This window comes from Loxodonta africana, chromosome 18 (genome assembly GCF_030014295.1).
Source record: "Loxodonta africana isolate mLoxAfr1 chromosome 18, mLoxAfr1.hap2, whole genome shotgun sequence".
Taxonomy (NCBI): domain Eukaryota; kingdom Metazoa; phylum Chordata; class Mammalia; order Proboscidea; family Elephantidae; genus Loxodonta; species Loxodonta africana.
In genome coordinates, this window is record NC_087359.1 from 46,742,709 (window position 1) to 46,759,661 (window position 16,953).

Below are 16,953 nucleotides of genomic sequence, written 5' to 3' on the forward strand. Positions count from 1 at the left end.
CTCCAGCTGCGCGCACGACCTCAGCTCCTTCCCCTCGCTGGGCGTGCGCTGCAGTCCTGGCACCTTCTGCCGGGGTCCTGATCCGAGCCAGTTGTCTAGCGATTTAATTTGGTGAATTTACCACTGCGTCCCAGAGTTTATATTGGCACTTAACAGCAGTAATATGTGTCTCTCTCGCCAAGAACTGACTATTTTCCTGACCAAGATGGAACACCACACACAAAAAATAGGTTTGTGAACTAATCTGCTGCCCTGACAAGTGTCATTCACAGAATCACTGCTACGGAGCGCACTTGGAATTAAATGAGGTTGGGCTTGTCTGGCCTGGATCACAGGTGCTTTTTCCCTCTCGGTTAACAAGAGTCTGGGATGAGATACTGTCTCCCTGCAGCCGCAGGCACTTTCAAATCACGCTATCAGTATTCACGGCAGATTCCTCTCTCAGAGAAATGATTTGAGGATGGCTGGAGGGTTCTGTCTCTTTTGCTCCCCCCACTACTCTCTTTCTTTCTCCTACTCTCTCTACTTCTCTTTCTTTTCCTTTTTCCCCCTGCCCTCCTCCCCACACCTTCCTTTCTAGGTGGTTTTATCAAGTCTTCCTCTCTTCTGTCCTCACTTTTACATTGTAAGACTCTTCACACGCTCAGGTAATTTCATGGGCTCAAGGAGCGGCCCCCACCAATTAAAAAAAAACCTCTCTCCCACTGCCTGAATGCCTGTTTGGAATTTTAAAGTACCACTTAATTGCTTTCACATAAAGATTTTATTCTGGTAAAGCACAGATAACTTTGGGGGTGGAAGCAAGATCTATCTTTTACACTTTAGTATGAATGGGCTTCTGATCCTTTCCTGTGCCTAGGAGAGAAGCTTTGTCTTGCCCCTTGTCTTCTAGTTCTGTCTTGCATGAGGGCTATCCCTGGGGCTGAGAGTTACAGCGCTCCAAGAAAGGGGTGTTAGAAACGCCTTAAAAACTGCTTTAGTTTCCCTTTCATGTGAGGGGGGGCCTGGAAATTCTCCTTCCTATGAAAAATTCTAGACTCTGTCTCTTTTTAATTGTGGTAGAACATATTTAAAACAAAACAAAACAAACAAACCAGCTACCACTGAGTCGATTCTGACTCATGGGGACCCCATGTGTGTCAGAGTAGAACGGCTCCCCAGGGTTTTCATGGCTATGACCTTTTGGAAGCAGATTGCCAGGCCTTTCTTCCAGGGTGCCTCGGAGTGGGTTCAAACCACCAACTTTTCAGTTAGTAGCTGAGCACTTAACCATTTCGTACCACCTGGGGACTCTTGGTAAAACACATGTAAATGTAAAATTTGCCATCTTACCTATTTTTAAGTGTATAATTCAGCAGCATTGATTACTAGACTCTTTTACTAAATGGTTTCTGCTTGGCTCCTCCTCATTTGGGAAACATCAGAAACTCAACTGGTTAGAAATGCAGATTCCTGGGCCACACCCACGAAGACTGCAATGGGGGATGATGGGGCAGAGCCCACAGATCTGCTTCTGTAGCCGTATGTCGTGCACCAGAAGATTCTGCCACAGGACCACACCAGGAAACACGGTTTAGAGCACCCTTTGCTTTCACCCCCAGACTTTATGGTGTCGAAAACCAATCCAGTTGCTGTAGAGTTGATTCCAACTTATGGCGGCCCCATGTATTGCCGAGTAGAACTGCATTCCATAGGATTTTCAAGGTTGTGGCTCTCTGGAAGCAGATCAGCCGGCCTTCTGAGGCACCTCTGGGTGGATCTGAACCTGCAACCTTTCTGTTGGTAGTTGAGCACTTGACCATCTGTGCCATTCAGGGATTTTTGTGATGTTGGAGCCTCCATAAATGATCCTGAGGTTATGGTGGCCATATGAAAAAATTACTTGTAACTGAAGCCTTAATGAAACACTTGCTGGTTCGCAGTTGGCTTCTGACTTTTAGCGTGTTTATCCTCACATTTCAAGGTCGGGTGCTGGCCAGAGCATCCTCAGGCTGAAACAGAGAGAAAAGCATCTTTCCAGTTGAGAAATTGGCTCCCCTCTGGCAAATGCCACCAATGTAGCTTAATATTAATTTAGGGAATTCAGATTTTTGCAATTACTCGGGACTAGATTGGAAATCGGATAGTACCATTTCTGTTATCTGATTCCCCACACACCTTAGATCGCTCCCCTCCCCGCCCCCCACCCGCTCGTCCCCTGTGTGGCTGGAGAGGCGCAGGTGTGAGCTGGCTTAGGAAGTCACTTTCCCCCTCCTGATTAAGTGGTGTGTGGGAATAAAGAGGCCCATGTCGATTCACACCGATCTGCGCCTGGGCTGTGCACGAGCCACTTGTAATTCCCCACAGCCCCAGCGCGCTCTGCAAGGCAGAAAGAAATATGACCAGGCAAGTTGAGAAAATAAATTAAACTAAGTGTCAACTTTTCTTGTTTCTCTCCTCATTATTAAGAGATGGAATGGGGCTCGTTTATCAAGGAGGGGGAGAAATTAATTGACATGGCTTTAATATCATGATGTCTGGCGTGTCTGGTCACATTCCTTCATTTTTTGGAAAGGCATTTTATTATAGTTTACAGCAACCAGCTGCCAACATGCTGGTGTAAACGAGGAAGCAGGTGCAGGAATGATCCCAGAGTGGAGGGGCTGGGATGCTACCGTGGAAGGGACATGGTAGGGGGGCCCCCCCAAACGAGACAGCGCGTCGGTTTGGGGGTGGAAAGGAAGAAGGCTATGGGGGAGGAAAGGAGGCCATGCTAAGAGCATGTGCCCAAAGACCGCTTGCATCCTTAATGGGCTTGTTTGTTGCTCCTGGGGGAGTCTCTGCTGTGGATCTGTGCCCTAGCCCAAAAGTCTTTGTTCTGACTGGCTGAGGGCTGGGTACCGCCTGGATCAGTGTCCCTGTCCCTGCTCTGTTCTTAATAAAGTCAGGGAAGCGAGTGCTTCTGTTTATCCCTCCAGGCAGCTGACTCATTTGAAAGCTAGTTTGCTGCCAGAAGTCTCTAACATCAGGCTTGGTGACTTTCAGGCGGGTCTGTGGCTGGAGCCTGGACATGTTCAGAAAGGTCACCTACCCCTGTGCCCATTCTAGGAAGGCTGGACTAGGGGAGATTCCAGTTGTATTTCTTTCTTTCTTTCTTTTTTCTTTATTATTGATGTTGAGAATATAGACAGCAAAACATATACCAATTCAATAGTGTCTGCATGTACAGTTCAATGACGTTGATTACATTCTTTGAATTGTGCAACCATTCTCTCCCTCCGTTTCTGAGTTGTTCTTCCCCCATTACCATAAATTCACTGCCCCCTAAGTTTCCTATCTGATCTTTCGAGTGCTGTTATCAATTTGATCCCATAAAGATAGATCATGGCAGACTAGCTGTTTCTTTATAAATGTCACCTGTATTGTTTACCACTGAAAAGCCTCAGTATCCCCTTACCTGACTTTATATGGAAGGAATGGAGTACATCAGGCACCAGGGGAAGGAAGCATTGAACTGAAATGGACGGTCACATCTTTCCCACGTTACCTCTTTGTCCTTCGCCTGCTGGGTTGTTAGGACAAGGGGTTCCTTCCCACTTTGTAGATATTCTTACAGGGAAACGTGACAGGGTTCTAGAGCCAGGCTGTGTGACGTGCTTAGAATGCAGGAAAGATGGAATTTGGAATAGCCCACCTTCAGAGGAAAAGGGGGCTGTGGTGGATGGAACACAGGCTCCTTTGGGCCTCAGTTCTTCATCTGTAAAATGGGAATAATCATTCCATCATTCATACTCTATGAGAGAGGGAGAGCGAAGACTGAGTTAAAGAAATGGTGCTTAGTAAGTGTGGATAAACATACTCTTCTGTTATTAGAATGTGGACTGATAATAAATAACCACCTTTAGGATGCCAGACACTAGGTATAACTGAAGGAGTCCCATCCCTAGCTAGGTGCGCAGTGGCATTCCTACCTTACCAAAGTCCACGTCATCATTTGAAAAAATTACTTGTAACTAAAGCCCTAAACAGTAAGCTAAGCTAACTGTCAGGTGTTCCTCAAGGCTGAAGCCAGACACAGCTGGGACTGTTGGCCTATTCCTTGCCCAGCACCCAACATCTGAAAATGCTCAGGAAAATAATGGCAACTCAGACTGGATTTCACTAATGTCAGGGAATTGTGCAGTGAGTATCCCAAAGTGGCAATCAATAATCAGAAACGTGCCGTTTCTTTTGGAAAGGCAGCTTGTTTTTTCTTAGAAGAGATCGATCTCCCAAATTATATTTTCCTTAGGGCAAACCCAGGGCATGTGAAACCACCCCCATCCCCTGACGGGAGTATATGCTTACTGCTCATCTCTTCTGCTCTTCTGGCCAGTGGACCTGGGTCAGGCCTCAGGCCCTCTCCGTTCAGGCTTGCAGGAAAATCCTTCCAGGCAGTTGAAACCGATTTGACACATCTGTTGTGGCCCATAGAAACCAAAACACAAGTTGCCATTGAGTTGATTTCAACTCATGGCAACCCCATGTATGTCAGAATAGAACTGTGCTCCATGGGGTTTCCAGTGACTCATTTTTTGAGAAGTAGATCACCAGGCATTTGTTCCAGTGCATCTCTGTAGAGATTCAAACCTCCCATCTTTCACTTAGCAGCCAATCGCATTAATCATTTGCACTGTCCAAGTAGCCCATAAAGGCAGCCCAGAAATGTTCTGAATTGGGGGTAGGGGGTGGCCCAAGATGAAATGTCGATAACAGACAGCTAACTGGCGTTGACTCCTTAGGATGAAGCATGAAGACCACATGTGCCTCCTGGCCCAGGCTGGTCCCCTTTTGTTCTCTCTGAGTCATATGGCCACCACACCAGTCTTTGAACACTTACCACGTCGTGACGATCTGCTGCAGAGAAGCAGTGGGTTCATGATAGGAGTTTGGAGTTATGGCTCCTGGGTTCACCCCCTGCTCTGCTTTCGGGGCCACATCACTGCGGACAAGTCACTTACTCACCTTGGCTGAGCAGTTGAGCAAAGCAAGAACAGCGGATCCTGCACCACCTCTCACGGGGTTACCTCAGGGACCAGGTAGGATGATGTATGAGGAAGCATTTTGAAACCAGAAAGTGTTCTCCTTGCCCAAACCCAAGGGATTAGTATTTCTGCTGGAAGCAGCCCACGAATATTGCTGCTTCGCCCAACACTGGGTTATTAGCAAGAAAGTTGTGTGAGTTATAAATACACTTGCATACACATACCTTAAATTCCTCATGGGATACTCAGAATAAATTTGACAATCTGGGTTTTTTTTCTGCCCTACCCGCCCCCCGCCCCATTAACCAAGTGTGTTAACTCGTGACTTCCATTGATTTTTACTGAGGACTTGTTAGACTCTGCGACTGCCCATTAGTGTTCACTGACCTATATGGTAAGAGAAGAAAACTATGTTTGAGGCTAGAAGGAGGCTATTCCCATCTCCCTCTCCCTAATCTTAAAAAACAAAACTTAGCAAGTTAACTGTCAGATGTTCCTCAGTACCTGCTGTTGAAGCAGGTCATTTTAATTTTGAGGTATTTGGATTTCAGAATTCTATTCTCTTCTTCTGTGTGTGTGTTCTATAGTCTTGTATTATTCACATGAATATTCAGTTTTATTCATTTGAATAAAAGGGAAAAAAGGTTTGACTATTAAATGCTTATCTCCTAAACAGAGCTTACTTGCTAGTTTCCAGTAAGAGCCTCATTCAGGAGGATGCTATAGAATATCATTTTTGCATGCTCCCTGTCAACTGCTACCCTAGGTATGGCCATTTTAGAATTCGTTTTTGTGTGGGGCTGACCTTCCCAGCACCTCCTTTGCTGACTCCCAGCACCCTCGGGAAGCATGAGGTGCAGGTAAGGTGGGGGCTTTTATGAGGGCCCATGCAGTTGCCATTTTGCTCATGACAGGTGAGCAGGGTTTCATATGGGAGCTAGGCTGTTGTCTCCCAACTTTTGGCCCAGTGACTCCTCAGCTATCAGTTCCTGGGGTTCCTCTCCATTCTCTATGGCTGGCTAAACCAAAAAAAAAAAAAAACCCCATTGCCATCAAGTCGATTCCAACTCATAGCAACCCTATTGGACAGAGTAGAGCCACCCCATAGAGTTTCCAAGGAGCACCTGGTGGATTCAAACTGCTGATCTTTTGGTTAGCAGCTGTTGCACTTAACCACTATGCCACCAGGGTTTCCAGTGGCCGGCTAGAGTGAGTTTAAACGCTGGAGTTCTCAGGCTCCAGGGTAGTGCCTGAGGGCCAAGGGAAAGTGGAGAAGCTGAGCAAGAGGGTGGTCACAGGGTCATCCCAGAGGGCCTGGATGGAGTGCAAGCCCTTGTGGACCTGCTGGGGCCAAAGACCTAAGCCCCGGCAGGGACCAGACAAGGACCAACTATTTCTCCCTGCTTCTGCTGCTTTTTTATTTTTTATTGTGGCAAAATATAAAGAGCCCTAGTGGCACAACAGCTAAGTGCTCGGCTGCTAACCGAAAGGTTGGTGGTTTGAACCCACCCAGCAGCTCCAAGGGAGAAAGATCTGGTGATCTGTTCCTGTAAAGTTACAGCCTGGAAAACCCTATGAGGCAGTTCTGCTCTGTCACACGGGGTTGCTATGAGTTGAAAATCAACCTGACGGCATTTAACAATAATAACAAAATACGTATAACATAAGATTTGCTGTTTTAACCATTAACTAAGTGTACAGTTCAGTGGCATGAATTACATTCATTACCCAAACAGAAAACTTTGTATCCATTAAGTAATTACTCTCCAACTCCCTTACAGCCACCCCCTGGTAACCACTAATCTCCTTTCTGTATCTATGCATTTGCCTAGTCTGGATATTTCGTATAAGTGGGACCATGTAATATTTGTCTTTTTGTGTCTGGCTTATTTCACTCATCATAATGTCTTCAAGGGAAACCCTGGTGACATAGTGGCTAAGTGCTATGGCTGCTAACCAAGAGTTCGGCAGTTCGAATCCACCAGGCACTCCTTGGAAACTCTGTGGGGCAGTTCTACTCCGTCCTATAGGGTAGCTATGAGCTGGAATCGACTCGACGGCAGTGGGTGGTGGGTAATGTCTTCAAGGTTTATCCATGTCATAGCATGTATCAGAACTTCATTTCTCTTTATGACTGAATAATATTCCATTGTATGATTATACAGTAGAATTGTATCCATTCATCTGATAGACACTTGAGTTGTTTCCACCTTTTGGCTATTGTGAATAATGATGCAGTGGACATTGGTGTACAAATATCTGTTTGAGTCCTTGCTTTCAAGCCTCTTTTGGGTATATACCTAGGAGCAGAATTGCTGGATCATATGGCAATTCTGTGTTTGACTTTTTGAGGAACTACCAAACTGTTTTCTATCACAACTGTACCATTTTACCTTCCCACCAGCAATGCAGGAGTTCTGCAATTTTTCTACATCCTCGCCAATGTTATTTTCCATTTTTCTGATAATACCCATCCTGTTGTTATTGTTAGTTGCTGAGGGCATTGTGACTCATGGTGACCCCATGGCTGCAGAGTAGAACTGCACTGTTACGATTCTCAAGACTGTGATCTTTTAGCATCTCTGGGTGGGTTCGAACTGCCAACCTTTGGGCTAGTGGTCGAGCCCTTAACCGTTTGTGCTACCCAGGGACTCCAATAGCCAGTGGGTGTGAAGCACTACCTTGTTGTGGTCTGATTTGCATTTCCCTAATGGCTAATGATGTTGAGCATCTTTTCATGTGCTTTGTGGCCATTTGTCTATCTTCTGTGGAGAAGTGTCTATTCAAGTCCTTTGCCCATTTTCTGAGTGAGTTGTGTTTTTGCCAGCTACTTTTACAGAGGCCCAGAGAGGTAAAGGGACTCTCCAGGGCTACACAGCTCGCTATTTGGCCCTTGCATTTTTTTTTTTAATTTTATTGTCAAAAATATATATAACAAAAAATTGCCATTTTAACCATTTTTAAGTGTACAATTCGGTGACATCATTCCCCATGTTATGCTGCCATCACCACTGTCCGTTTCCAAAAGATATTTCATGTAAGTGAGATCATTTGGCCCTTGATTCTAAGTGAGGCTGATTGTGCGTTTTGCTTACCTAACTGCTTCACCTCAGTTTAATGGCCTTCCTGAGCTCTGTTGCTGATTGCCTGTTGGGAAAGGAGGAGGGAAGTGATCAGCCCTTCCAGCCCCCCAGCCTTCCAGGCTCATATAGAATCTCGAGGTCCAGCATGCTGTTCAAAAGACTATGATGCCAAAAAGGACTTTTCCCACCCATTACTTTGTCCCTCCCAAATTTCTGACCTTGTTGTTTTTGTCCTTCATGCCTCCTTTTAACTTATTTTGGGGTTGTTTGCCACTGAGTTCCTAATTCATTATAAATGATAATGCACCTGTGAGATAAAAATGATTATACATTAAGGAATAACCCTTATTGGTAATTAAGTGTGTCATTGCTTCTTTGCGTTCCCCAAGTGGAATAAATAAATGTTTTAGACATAATCAAGTTTGTTTTCCCAATTCAGACCAAACAGACAGGGATGTTGAAACGATATAGATTCTTTAAAATACTGAAAATGAGCCTTGACATTGCAAAGTGTTATGCATCCAGGGTACGTAGGCTTGAAACCCAGGCTATCTCCTTTAATCAGGAAAATCATTTTTGTGATACTTGCATTTTGAGTCCTGTGGGGTTAGGGACGGGGCCAGCAGGGAGAGTGTCGGAGTCAGAATTTGAAATGATGCGGGGAGTCCTACCCCCGCCCTTCCTGGTGCCACAGTCTGCATTTTAATTCCTGTCTCGCAGCTCGGTCACCCTTCTTCCTTTTTCTGAATGTGGTGCAGGGTGGGAAATGAGGCAGCAGTGAGTTCCAAATGGTACTGGGCCTGGAGCAACAATGATTTGCACAGTTGACTAGGCAGGAGCTGGGTTGCTGCAGAAAAGCATCTTCCATGGCAGTAAACTGACCCCTTAGCACCCGTGGTGACTTGACTTGACTTACCCTGGTCTCTATGCCAGGATCAAGTACATGTGCTCAGCAGCAAGGTGGCTTTAAAATAGGCCGTCTTCTGCTGGCCTGGCACCTGTTTCATGCTCTCTTGGAATCACAGGGTTGAGTTTTGCTCATCCGTCTTCTTGCCTTCTCTCCAAAGCCACATGCTTGGCCACAGCAATCAGCCTGGCTGGAGGAAGGAGCGTGTGACCACACTCCAAGATAGCAGTGAGGTCCCTCTTAAAACTATCTGTCCTGGCTTCTTTAGGGATTTGCATGGTATCTGGGTTTGGGCCCAGGCTAGAGGGGCAACCTTCAGAGACAAATAAGCCACAGAGTGGTCCCCAAAGCTGGGAGTGAGAATGGAGAGGTTAGGTGTCCCTGAGTGGGCCCCTCTGACTTGTGCCTGTTAGAGAGTGAATGGCTTAATAAGCAGAGGGCATGGTGTTCATCTTTGTGTCCCCGGCAGTGCCTGGCACAGAGGCACCGTCTGCGGAGGCTGTAAATGCCAAGTGAAGGACTGAACCAGTCTTGAGGGGAGGCAGCGACTCACGTGGGTGAGCAAAGATGCTTACGCCCAGGAGGAACAGATATCGATATTCAACCACAGTTACTCAGCCTACTATGTGTTAACCAGTTGCCATCAAGTCGACTCCGATTCTTGGTGACCCCATGGGTGCTGGAGTAGAACTGTGCTCCTTAGGGTTTTCAGTGGCTGATTTTTTGGAAGGAGATTGCCAGGCCTTTCTTCCAGGGTGCCTCTGGGTAGGCTCAAGCTTCTAAGCTTTTGGTTAGCAGCTGAGCAGCATCCAGGGACTCCTACTATGTGTCAGGAGCTCTGTTTCATCCTGGGAACCCATAGTGCATAAGGCCACAGGGCTACTGGGTGCTCGGGTCTGGAGCCAGTATTGATGAGTTCACTGCTCTGCTGCCTGAGGACCCTTTGAAGGACTCTGCATCTCAATCCCTTCTTGTGGGGCCAGTTAGGAGCACATCAGGCTCCCGGCTCTTGGAAGGTGAACAGGAAGAAGGGGATTAACCCCTCTGTGTGCTCCAGGGGTCTCTGCCTGGTGGGAGGTTTCACCTGATGGCTTTTAAGGCCCCTCCCAGCCCCAGGTTCCAGGACGTCTTTGGGAAACTAAAACTGTTTGGAGGTAGAGATGGGAGCAAACACACCAAAACCTAAAGACAAATAATCTGGGGACTGCCTCTGGATGTGGCATTTGTCCAACTCTGCACATGATAAATGGGACCAAGAGCCGAGGAAACAGCAATGTCCATCAGAGGGAACCTGTGTCCTTGCTGGAGATGACCCTGAGGATAGCCTGATGGCTTTCTCTTTAGGGACCTAGTGTCACAGGCATATAAACCTGACGAAATGTTTGTGTTGGGCCTCACTTCAAACAAAATCTTACCAGGTCTGATGGCTGCTTTGGGCCACAGAGGCAACTTAGGACCTAGCTTTCACCAGATAATGCTGGGAGAAGCTTGCCAGTTTTAACCCTATAGCCTGACATTCCACCATATGTGTCTATAATGGGCTGGGCTGGGTTGTGGTGTGTTTATACTGTGGAACCCTGGCCCGATATCTGGTGTGTGGTAAGCATCTAGTAAGTATCACGGTTACCATTTGTGTGGTGCCCCTAAACCAAAACCAAACCAGTTACCATCGAGTCAGTGGTGACTCATGGTGACCCCGTGTGTGCCAGAGCAGAACTGTGCTCCATAGCATTCTCAATGGCTGGTTTTGGGGAAGTAGATGGCCAGGGCTTTCTTCCAGGATATCTCTGGGTGGACTCAAACTGCCAACCTTTTAGTTAGCAGCCGAGCACATTAACCATTTTTTACCACGCAAGGACTCTCCTGGCCCTTTGTGTTACTGGAAATCGCATGAATGCATTCTTTTTTAATGAATACATTCTTTTCAGAGGAATCTTCTAGGCCCTGGAAGTGCTCAGTATCTCTGCTGCCTGGTCCCTGAGTTTCCTTAGAAATTGTGGTATTAGAGTTAGAGATCCGAGGGCCAGAAAGGACCTGAGAGAATCCTCTCTCTCTACCTTGGGTTGCTGGGATCCGAACTAGACATGGAATCTTAAAGAAGCAACACCTCTGTTTTACCCAGGAACAGGAAACACTGATTATCACAGTACAGAAACAGCCATTCCAATTTCCCGATTTGGCGTACCTGGCTTTGTGCTTGTCCAGGTTCCTATCTTGGCAGAGGAGAGTCTCAGGAATCCTAACGTGCATTGTGCTGGTGACCTTAGGGTCGCCAGCGTCCAGGCTCACCACTTAATTTCCAGGTGCAAAACCCGAGGCTCAGAAAGGGAAAGGGACTTCTCAGGACTCCACATAAGTCAGAGGCAGCGGCAGAACTTGAACCCAGGCCTCCCACCTCCCCATCAGGGTGTCTGCAACCACTGCTTGCGTTCTGTGCGTTCTTAGCACTGAAATTGTGGTTGGAGTCCATCCGAAGGGTGGGGGATGGGGGGTCCCGCGTTTGGATCTGTGCAGTAATAAGCAGGGCTTATTGAGTGGTGTCACAGATGGGGCAGCCTGCTGGAAACCCTGTCGGGGGTGGAAGGAGAAGAAAGAAAGGGGCAGGAGGGTAGGGAGAGGAACTCAGGTTGGTGAGTAGCGGTTGCCTGCCAAAATTCTTCAGTACGCCTTGTCTAGCAAAGCTGGCCTCCAGCCGAGTAAATACAGTAGATAGCTGCCGGGCTGACAGCAGGCATCAAACAGTCCTAAACTGCCCCAAATCCGCAGCACTTTTGAAGCAGCGGTAGAAAAAGGATGCCTATGCACTACAGAGGCCTGAAACTTTTAATAGTTTCTTCCTGGCCTCAGGATGTCCTGATGAGGTATTAGAGGAAGTAATTCAGGAAGAAAAGGACAAATAACCACCTCCGTCTGAAGGCTGACCCGGGGGCTGGCTGGGCCAGCATGCAGAAAGGGCAAGCACGGCCCGCAGCCGTCCCTGCAGCCCCCATTAGCCCACAGGCCCGCCTCTGCCGAGGGCGCCACAGGGCTCTGACCCTTGGAAGTAACAGACAAGTAAATTTCTTGTTTGCTTCGGGGCACATGGAAACCACACAGGGCCCACTGCATGTGGGTGAAATCATTAACTTCTCCTCTCTGTTGGAAGGGTGCTCCGGACAAATTAGAAATCATTGCCTGGACCTCGAGGCCCTTCCCTGGGGGTCTGCTCCACCTACGCCCAAATCAGCAGCCTGTCGGGACTTCAGGACATAAAAGAGAAACGCACAGACGTGCCAGAACTAAACTCACCCCTCTTCTCTCTGTTCCTCCCCCCCCTTTCCCTTTAGGGTTTGGCTTTGTCACTTTTGAGAATGAAGACGTTGTGGAGAAAGTCTGTGAGATTCATTTCCATGAAATCAATAATAAAATGGTAAGTTGGTGGCTTGTGCACTGAAATGGGATGTTCCCCTCCCCGCCCCCCACATCTTTGTCTTGCAGACTGTTGCCACCACTGTCATGGTACTTGAAGGTGGACAGGGGTGGGCACGGGGGCTAGGCTGTGAGGGTCCAACGCCATGAACGGTAGCCGTTAAGGACAGGGGTTGGCAAACTTTTTCTCTAAAGGTAAATATTTTCCGCGTTGTGGGCCATACAACCGATTGCAACTTCTCAATTCAATACAGACACAAATGGTGCTGTGTTTCAATAAAACTTTATTTATGGACACTGTAATTTAGACTTCATATAATTTTCACTTGTCACAAAGTATTTGTGATTTCAACCACTTAAGAATGTAAAAACCATTCTCAGCTCACGGCTGTACATAAATAGATGGTAGGGGGAGAGGTAGGTTTGTCTGTATGTCATCATTGGCTGACCCCTGGCTTAGGGTATGCTTTTGGTGTTTGGCTTTTGAGGGGCATCCTAGATGTGAAGTTTGTGGCACTAAATTATTTCTGTCTTTGTGCCCTGCTGGATAATTAACAGTCCCCTTTGCCATGAAGGTAGATAGTTTCTACCTTCATGATCAGCGGCCCTTTAAAGTTCCTTTGCCTCTTTAAAGTTCCATTTCCTGCGCCAGCAGCCTCAGGAGAGATGGCTGTTGGATTATCTGAAGTTTGGAGTGAGGGAGGAGGCTTAGAAAAATGACCACCAGAGGGCGCCATACCATGTCTAGAACATACACACCGCCCTGGAAGCCTCAAACTCCTTTCTTCTAATTGAGTAAGGGGTGACAAACCACTTCCTTGTTGGTTCCAGAAAATGGGAGCTCAACAGATGTTTTTGGAACCACCGCCAGGTCATTTGGAGCCAAAACATTTTGGTTGGCCAACAGAACCTCCAGCCCCAAGGGAAGAGGGAGGGGAAATTTGCGTTTCAATCGAAGCCCTAACTTTGATATTTTCTTCCTTTTGTCAAAACACTCCTTGCTTCTGAAATATGCATTCAGATGTGCATTGTATACTGGTCTGATATGTGTTCACCGACTTTAAATTCAATAATAGAGCTTTTAGTGTAGATAAGATCAAAGCAATCTGCTTAGCGTGTGGTGCTACGGGCCTGATTCAACATTTGACTTGCTAATTTTTTCCCAGGGCACAAAAATAATATTGTTCATATTGTTCCTCACCGTCATATGCATCTGAAATGGAAATACTGTTTCTTTGCATGCAGTATGTTGGAGATGTCAGCTCAGGCGTTAAAATGGCACAGGGGAGTTTAAGCATATAGGAATCCCCCAGGTCACCTCCTAGGCTTTTTCTGCCCCCAAATACAGGTGCCTTCCAGTTGGTACCTGTCTCTTTGGGTAGGTTACTGCTTGTTATTGTTTAAAAGCAGAGAGACAGGGAGCGTGAAAGGAAGTCTGCCTCCAGAGGCCTGCTATTGACAGACTCCAGGGAAGACTGCCTGGGCGGCATAGATGCTGGCAAACACCATTCCTGTCCTGCGGGGACTTAACGGTTCATCAGGAAAGGCCTGATGCAGACTGGCAAGAGACCGTGCTGTGTGTTGTCTGGAATGCATACCTGTGGCCCTTCACTCATTTTTTTCCTCTTAATTCAGTGCTTTTTGTCCCCCGCCCCGCCCCGCCCAAATTGAGGTGAAATTCACAGAGCGTAAAACTTAACCACCTTAAAGTGAACAATTCAGTGGTGTGTAGTACATTCACAGTGTTGTATAGCCACCACCTCTATCTAGTTGGAAAATATTTGCATCACCCCAAAATAAAACCCCTTACCCATTAAATGGCGAAACCCTGGTGGTGCAGTGGTTAAGTGCTATAGCTACTAACCAAATGGTCAGCAGTTCGAATCCTCCAGGCGCTCCTTGGAAACTCTAAGGGGCAGTTCTACTCTGTCCTTTAGGGTCGCTGTGAGTCGGAATCGACTCGACGGCACTGGGTTTGGTTTTTTTCTTCTTTTTTTTTTTTTACCCATTAAGTAACTACTCTCCTGCCTCCTCTCCCCCTAGCCCTAAGCAGCCACTAGTCTGTGTTCTGTCGGGGTCAGCTTGCCTCATGTGGACATTTCATATAAATGGATTCACGCAGTATGTGACACTCTGTGTCTGGTTTCTTTCACTCAGCGTGTTTTTGAGGTTCATCCATGTTATCACATGTATCAGTGCTACAATATTATGGCTGAATAATACTCCATTGTATGGATATACCGCAATTCATTTATCTCTTCATCTGTTGATGGGCATTTGGGTTGTTTCCAACTTTTGGCTATTGTGAATAGTGGTGCTATGAACATTTGTGTGGAAGTTTTTAAATAGTAGTTTTTCACTCTTTTGGGGTATATACCAAGGGGAATCCCTGGGTGGTACAAACGACGAACACACTCAGCGACTAACTGAAGGTTGAAGGCTTTAGTTCACCCACAGGCACCTCGGAAGAAAGGCCTGGTGACCTACTTCTGAAGAGTCAGCTATTGAAAACCCTACAGAGCGCAGTTCTATCCTGACACACACAGGGTCTCCAAGAGCCGGAGTGACTCCATAGCAGCTGCTGCTGGTGGTGGTGGTGATAGTACTCCGTCCCAGGAGTGGGGCCTTCACTACTGACTAGCTTTGAAACGAGCCAGAGAGGTGGGTGAGGAAGGGCTTTATTCTCCTCATGGCTCCAGTGGGAAAACTGAGCCCAAGGGATATGCCCAAAGGCTGCCCGGAGAGTGTAGAGCATGGGTCTGGAACTTACTGGCTGTCAGATAAACTGTGTCGACAAGTATTGGAGCTTAGAGGGTCAGAGAATGCACCCTCAGATGACCCAGGGGGAGTTGAGGTAGAGTTTTAGCCCCAGAAAGCTGACATGTGGGCTGGCTTGAAGCCAGAGAGGTTGAAGCCATTTCGCCCAATCCCTTTAAGTTTACCACCTTCCCTACCATCCAGATGGAGGTTGGCTGTGCAGGTGCAGGTAACCAGCAAGGGTAACTGCCATAGTGTGAGGGTTTCTGTTGTCTTTTGAGTCTAGTGCTTGCTCTTTAAGAGAATATACAAAAATGGAAGGAGACAAAGAAGAGGTGGCAGGGGGCGGGGGCGGTATAGTGGTTAGGATCCCAGCTTTGGAGAGTTCAGTCCAGGTTCCCAGCTCAGCCCCACCAGTTATCACTCTAAGGGGGAATTTTGAGTTATTGGAAGAGGACCTTGGGGTGGGTCACTGAACCCCATTGAGATCCAGTAAAATGGGGTGATGGTACCACCTCATGGGGTTGTTGAGGACTGGATGACAGAAATACTGTGAGCGAAGGGCTTGGCACAGTGCCTGGCACAGGGTACAGGCTTAATGAACATTAGCTCTTGTCGTCAACATCCAGCTTCCCCTGCCATCTGAAGCAGGCTGGAATTTAACGGGTGTTGGTAGAGAAGCCTGAATTGTGAATTCCTTTGGATTCTCTTGTGCTGGTTTCTACTTCTGCGGTCCAAAGAAAAGGAAACGAATTTAAACTGAGCGATGGACAGAATTCAAATTGGAGATCCGGAACTCTGAGAACTCCAAGACTGCCAAGTAGGAGCCCGGACGGTTGTTAGAATGTACGGAGGCATGTTTTGTAAACTGGACTGCGTGTGAAGCTGTAAAGACGGATCTCGTTTAACTGTTGCCGTCTCTCTGTGCACGTGGCAGGAACAGGCAGATGCCCGTGCCCCTCCAAATGTGCCCAGAGCTCCAGTTTCTTCCTGTGCGCAGATAAGACCTCACCACTGATCAGCCGTGGCGAAGGACTTGAATCCAAGGCTCTGATTCTTAATCTAGTACTCATGTGCTGGGCACTTAGCAGGCCCTTCATAAATATTTCTGAACCAAATACAGGATGAAATGAGGAACCATGTGACCGTGAAGCACATCACAGTTTCCAAAGCTATTTCCCATCGAATTTGGTTGGTGAAACTCCAGGGCATTTGTAAAATGTAAGGATCCTTCTCTGCTACCCAGGAGAGCCAGCAGCAGGACAGAGGACCAGGAGAGCTGCTTTCGGGGGCCTGGGAGCATAGGAACCCCCATCCCACCCCATACGGGCCCTGCCTTAAGGAGGTCTCCTCCAAGGTGGTAGCAGCGGGATGATCAGAAAGACCTCACCTGACGCCTCCCCCTCCACATACACACACACACACATACTCTCTCTCCCCCAGTAGCTAACGTTTTTTCAGTGCTAGCAATGTCCCGGAAACTCTGGTGGCATAGTGGTTAAGAGCTATGGCTGCTATCCAAAAGGCTGACGAGTTTGAATCCACCAGGCGCTCCTTAGAAATTGTGTGGGGCAGTTCTTCTCTGTCCCATAGGGTCACTATGAGTCAGAATCGACTCCACAGCAGTGGGTGGCAGTGGGTAGCTACATACTCTGCTAACCACTTTATACCTCTCATTTCATTTGATTGTCACACCACACCCACTGTGATGGGGGTACTCACTGTTAACCCCCTTTTAGAGATAACCATAGTGAGGCAGAGGGAGATCGCCTAAGGTCCCATGGTCAGCAAATGC

General features: G+C 47.3%; 1 protein-coding gene across 4 annotated transcripts in view; it reads left to right on the forward strand.

The window, feature by feature from the left end:
• The window catches only part of MSI2 (musashi RNA binding protein 2), a 472,007-nt gene that overhangs the window by 372,462 nt on the left and 82,592 nt on the right, over positions 1-16,953 (forward strand). For all 4 annotated transcript variants that reach the window (XM_064271280.1, XM_064271281.1, XM_064271284.1 and 1 more), the window contains exon 8: positions 12,320-12,402. In XM_064271280.1, coding sequence (XP_064127350.1) covers positions 12,320-12,402 — 83 coding nt within the window. The remainder of the gene's footprint in view (positions 1-12,319; positions 12,403-16,953) is intronic.